General features: G+C 48.3%; 1 protein-coding gene across 5 annotated transcripts in view; it reads right to left on the bottom strand.

The window, feature by feature from the left end:
• TFIP11 (tuftelin interacting protein 11) overlaps window positions 1-4201 on the bottom strand; it is a 13825-nt gene extending 9624 nt beyond the window's left edge. The window contains exons 1-3 of one of the 5 annotated variants that reach the window (XM_006738093.3): window positions 4089-4201; window positions 2204-2421; window positions 160-313 (exon numbers count right to left, since the gene is read on the bottom strand). In XM_006738093.3, the coding sequence (XP_006738156.1) occupies window positions 160-313; window positions 2204-2412 (363 nt within the window). In that variant the 5' untranslated portion in view covers window positions 2413-2421; window positions 4089-4201. The other 4 variants (XM_031033329.2, XM_081801931.1, XM_031033330.2 and 1 more) reach the window with 4 other exon arrangements.
• Between the last annotated feature and the right edge of the window lie 1958 nt (window positions 4202-6159).

Here is a 6159-nt window from a genome sequence, read left to right as displayed (position 1 = left end):
CCCCCTTCGCACCTCCAAGGAACCCGCCACCACGAGGAGAAACCGACACAACCGGCCTCTATTGAGCCCCAACCCCCTCCACGACCTGTAGGAGATGCTTCGGCTGCATGACCTCCCAAGGACATTACAAAGGTCACAAGCCTAAGATGAAGACGCTACCGTCTTTAACTTCTTGGGTCCGAAATCCTTAGGAAAGTCATCCTGCTTAACAGGCTTCTCTTCATCTTCTGAATCTTCCAGCTCGGCCCCCTCTGCTGCCCCTTTCTTGAGGCCTGCACTGATGAAGTTGACTGGCGCAGAGTAGTCGCGGGCCCTGCGAGCAAACACATGCCCCCAGGGGTCTGTAAGGAACCTTCTGCAGCATCCCTTGTGCAAACTCTGCTGGCCTGAGAACCCCTAAGACAGGACCTCCAAGGATCCATTTTAAAAGAGCAACCCCTTCACTTATACCAAAAGGGCCCCAGATCTAGCTTCCTGTAATCATGGGAACATTGTTGTCTGCTGTGTTCAAGTCAACTGTATGGTTGAAGAGTTACCCTGTCAGTGCAAGGCTAATGAAAAATGCAAAATAAGATCTTAAACAGTGCATCGATTATGTCTCAATAAAAGTGAAAGGAAAAAATGCAAAATATGATGTGGTAACGCAACTTTCTTTTACATGTTTCAAAATTAACTTACTTTAAAAAGCATGTGTTTTGGACCCTATTTCAAGTAAAAAACCAAGCAAGAAAGAAGTTCTAATACAGAAAAATCATCAAACACAATAAAAGAAATTGTATGAATGGAAAGAACAATTATATCGGCCAAATTCTTAGAATATTGGCCAAATTCTCAGAAAAACTTCAAGTCCATTACCTTTATTTGTATATGAAAACAAAGTAAAATACCTAGAAAATTAACTCCGGGAGATGGAAAGTAGTGATGCTGAGCATGACTGTCCCAAGAACAGCACTTACAATGTCATCAACCTTGGTTCTCTTTATACAATGACCAACCTGTCTTTAAACATCCCCACGGGCAGTAAGAGAACTCAGAGGATTGTGACCTAAAAAATGCAATGTAACTTAGGGGCTAAGAGCCCAAACTCAGGAGTCAGGCCCAGATTCTCACAGCTTGGCTGTGTGCTTTTGGCCTCAGTTTCTTAATCTGTAAAATGGGGGTGATAATAATGGTACTTTTCTCACAAGGTAAAGGATACCAAGCACGTAAAGAGTGCAGAACAAGTAAGGGGCCAACAAATGTTGGCCGTTATTATCTTACGGTTACATAATTCTTGACCTCTGATCCTTTTATCATCTTTTAGGTTTCCTTGCCAGATGAGAAGGGGTTCAGCTGATCTCCATACTCTTTCTCCCCAGGCTCCTTGGTGAAAAAGGCACAGTCTCCACAGTCTGGAGCCTGTAGGCCACAGATGGGACAGGAAGACAAACCCAAACTCGCTACACGCTCTGGTCAAGTGGCCAGTGCACACATGACCTCACGCTGAGGAGGAGGACTGCTGGCCTGAATCCTCATCTCCCTGCCACCACCCCTGCAGGGACCCTGTCTTGGCCTCACAGAGCTCCCTCTTCCGCTGGAGGTCCGTGCTGACTCTGCACACCAAAAGGTCTTCTCCAAACATAACCACTGCCCACATCATCCGCCCTCTTACTACAGACCCACGGGCCTCTTCTCAAACTATGCTCCCTCTCCTTCTCTCTCCACTCCAGCCTACAAAACCTTCTGTGGACACCCGTTGCCTCCCCTCAAGAGCCTCTGCATACTCGTGCCTCTCCAACCACCCTTGTTACCTTCTGCTGTCATATAAGCTCAAGGGGCGCTTCTCTAGAGAAATCTTCCCTCACCATCCAGAACAGGTCAAACTCTCTCCCTCAGGTCCCAAATCAGTTACAAACTTCCACTGTGGGAATTGTCGATGAATGCCTGTCTCCATGCTCTAGTGTCTGGGCTCCCAGAAGGCAAGGAATGGGAGCATAAGACCTAATACATATAATTGCTTGTTAAACACCAACGGATGGTTAAATCAGCAAAAGAGGCAGCACTCCAGCCCAAGAGGAAGCTGGGCTTCCCTAGCTGATGTTGTAGGTATGGGACTCAGTAAGGCCAGGAGCGAAGTGTATTTAGTGGGGTACCTGCCCAACCCCCTCTCCATCTTCCCCACTTCCCTAAAGCAAGGCGGAAGCAGCCCCATGCCGCCCAGTACCGTTTGCCTCCAAAGCTGGGCCTCTCTTCGTCTGAGTCTCTCTCCGCCCACACTCCATAGGTGGCCTCTTCCTTGGTCTGCCAGTGGCGCTGCCGGTTAGGGTTAAATTCATTCTGGAGATCCCAGTCGGTGATCTCAAAGTTCTCCCGCTCATCGTCATCGTCATCCATGTGGCCTTCCCCATCCCGGTACAAGTGGGACAGTGACATGGCCAGCCACTAAAGAAAGGAATAAAAAAGGCGCACACAGTCTGTGGTAAGTCCTGGGGGAAGCAGCAGTAGGCTTCCCTGAGTCCCTGCTCCTTGCTCCCTTCGAAATTCCTCCAAATTCAAAGTCTGTTAAAATCAGTTACACTTCAATAAAGCAGACATTAAAAACATATTTTAGCGAACAAACACTATTTAAACAGGTAGGACAAAAGACTGGTCCCAACAATATGTGATTCTTAAGCATCTATTTCTCTGTCTTAGTCAATGCCATAAAACATCACACACACATGTATATAAACCACATAAAAATAACTACGTTTGTTATTCTATTATTGCCTCAAAAACGGCGTGGGCATTTTCCTGGATCCCAGACTTTGTTGTTGTTTGTGTTATATCTAGACCCTTGGCGGTCCCAGGAGTGACTGTTTTTAGAACATGCTTTCTGAAATATATTACTTGGTGAGACCCTAAGATTTAAAGTTTTCCTACTAAAACATTAATCTCTTCTGAAGGCAGTAGGAATTATAAACACTACCTTAACAGACATCCACGTATTGCCATAGAGAATTCAGCTCCTGGTAGCTGGGTGATGAGATTCAGCTGTCTCTTTCTTACGGTAGATTAACTATACTACTACCCTCTAAGAATGCCTGTGAGCCAGATTAAATGAGATGGTGCTTAAAAAACATCTAGCTCAGGGGCGCTTGGGTGGCTCAGGTGGTTAAGCGTCTGCCTTCGGCTTGGGTCATGATCTCAGGGTCCTGGGACGAAACCCCGCATGGGCTCCCTGCTCGGTGGGGAGTCTGCTTCTCCCTCTCCCTCTGCCCCTTCCTCCCCCCACTCATGTTCTCTTTCTCACAAATAAAATCTTGTAAAAAAAAAAGAAAAGTAAAAAACACTTAGAATAAAAACGCTCAAGGAACAATAGCTGTTACTGTAGCCCCAAGATTAGGTTCATCATCATTACTATTACTGGATTACGGAAGGAACCTAACAAAGTACTGCTAAAATCACAGCCTGAGTTCAAATGCCAGCTCTACCAGGTACTCAGTGAGTGCTCCAGTATTACAGACACACGAAGTGCCAAGCATGGAGCACTACACGACACCACTTGCAATTCGTGACGGGGACTGGGATTCTTACCTACCAGTTGCTTGCCGCAAGCAGCCTTCAGGGACAGGGAGTTCACTACCTCTGGTCGCTTCTGTCACAAAGTTCTCCCTAGTTATTCCACTCACTGGCACACTGGTAGGGTGCAGCTGGTCCCAGCCTCACCCAAGAGTGAAAAGGAGGGAAATGTTCTCAGAGGAGGTAGGGAGTCAATAATACCGCGACCTCCTTGGACACCGTAATAACCGGAGGGTTGCTAGGAGTTACAGAGCCTTCGGCACAGAGCAGTACGAAGTACTTGCCAGACGCTTCGGCCTGATGAGCTGATGTAAGCATCAGGTCACTTCTAGGAGGTGGGTACTGTTAGCGTTCCCACGCTCCAGATAAGAAAAACGAGGCTCAGGAAAGTCGGACAACTTACCCTAGGTTCTACGCGGCAGAGCTCGAAAGCAGGGGGGCTTGAAGCCAGGCTTCGCGGAGGGGCTCGGTGGGTCCCTCTCACTCACTCCTACTGGCGGGGACCCCCACCCCCACCCCGTCTCTTCCCGCACCCCGGCCCCACTCACCTCCCCCGGGTCCCGCAGACCAAATACAACTAACGGCTCCGGGGAGCAGCTCACCGCTTCGGCGGCCGGAACCCGGATGCGTCTAGGATGGCGCGCCGGAAATGACGTATCGGTAGCGGAACCGGTGCGCTGGTTACCACGGCAGCAGCGGAAGGCTAGAGCGCCTTCGGCTCTAGAGGGGCGGGGCTAAGAGGAGAGAAAGGAGGAGGGGATTTTCAGGGCTTCTAATGGCTGGAGGCGTATTTCCTGGCCGCCTCGGCTTCCCCTCCGCGCCCTCTAGGTGTGGACGACGCCGAGCCACCTTGGCCTGCGTGGACTCCTTTGCCAGCCTGAGATTCAAAATCTGTAAAATGGGGATATAGGACTAGCTCACTGGGTAGTCGTGAGGAATAGCGTGAGGCAATAGTGGGGCCGGGACCTAGCCTGAAAGCGGGAATAATGAAGGTCAAGACTGCCTCCTGTATCTTTGGGGTCCTTTAGTGTAAGCACCATCATGGGCACAGAGCAGTTGCCTTCTGCGGGAGCTTGAGAGAGTGCAGAAATGAATGGGCAAGCTCTAGAGATCCCAGGTATTCCCTCCAGGAAATCTTTCCCTTCTCTTCTTTTCCAGCCTGTTGGCTAATAACATTCATTCATTTACTGATCTAATAGAAACGTACCCAGTGCCTACCCTGTGCTAGGCTCAAGGGATGCAATGAAGGAAAGAGGCACCAAGCCCTCCCAGGAAATCCCTGGCTGCCTCTGGACTCTGTAAGCACACAGGCTCTGGAGTTCCCATGTCCGCTCTGCCACTTACAGACGGGCGTTGGGCAAGTCACTACATCTCTGGAAGCCTCGGTTTCCTCTTTTGCAAAATGGTTGAGGATCGGTGAGATCAAATATGTAAGCCGTTTCAACTGTACCTGCCACACCGTAGGTGCTTAGGAAGTGTTAGCTGTTAATTTTTGCTTGTGTTCTTTCTCACTCTCTCCTCCATATGATGAAAAGATTCAAGAGGCAATTGTTAGAATTGCCCTGGACTTCTGGTCAAAGATCTGGATCTAACTTCCTGTCGTTATTAATGAATCAAGAACCTACAGGAAGCCAATTAACTGCCGTCTTCGTGAGACAGGCACTGTGACTTCATGGTCTCTGTATCCCCACTGACTTGTAGTGTCATCATGACTGACACACAGTATGTACTCAGGAAAGAAATTAGAAAGAGAGGTTTCATACAAGAGAAGGCCGGGGGGAGAGAGTCTAACAGACTAAAAGCTTCACCAGGGAGCAGAGTGAGGAAAAACAAGAAGACGAGATAAGCCGTTTTGAGTCTGGGCCTGGAAATGTATATGCATCTGCTAATAGGCCAAAGCCAAAGATAGAAGTAAGCTTGGCTTCTCTGTAGCTATCTCTCTAGCTTTACAGCCGACTTGGGTGAAGCTGCAGTTACTCTGATCACTCTGATCACCAGGGACTGAGGCTCGTGGGTTTGCTTCACCAAATGAACCCTGCCATGTGGCTTCTGGAGAGGGGGCCTTTGTGGATTGTGGTGGGGTCACTAAGAGTACAAGCTCTGATCACATGATCAGGGTGTGCATGCCCAACAATGGGGACAAGTGGACATCATGTGATACGATGTGATAGGATGCCCTGAGATCATAGCATCACTCCCGTGCTGCTCCTGTCAAAGATGCATAACTGGAATGGAATCATGAGGATACGTACCTAAGACAAACCCAAATAAAGAGAAGTTCTACCAAACAACTGGCCTGTGATCTTCAAAAGTGCCCAAGTCGTGAAAATCAAAGATAGACCCTGAAAGTGCTCCAGAATGAAGGAGTCTAAGGAGATGTGACAGCTAAATGCAGCACAGGATTCTGAACTAGAACTTTCTGCTATAAAGGAAGTTATGGGGACAACTGGCAAAATTTAAACGTGGTCTGAGGTTTCCATGGTGGTGATGTGTCGATGTTAATCTTCTGATTCCGCTGGATGTTCTGTGGTTACACTGGAAAATGTCTTTGTTTGCTGGAAATACTACATTTGAGGGGTGATAGGACATCAAGTAGGCAACTTAGCCTCAAGTTATTAA

The sequence above is a fragment of the Leptonychotes weddellii genome, chromosome 13, assembly GCF_054177405.1.
Source record: "Leptonychotes weddellii isolate Sample4059 chromosome 13, ASM5417740v2, whole genome shotgun sequence".
In the NCBI taxonomy this organism is placed as follows: domain Eukaryota; kingdom Metazoa; phylum Chordata; class Mammalia; order Carnivora; family Phocidae; genus Leptonychotes; species Leptonychotes weddellii.
This window is presented reverse-complemented; position numbering and strand designations above follow the sequence as displayed.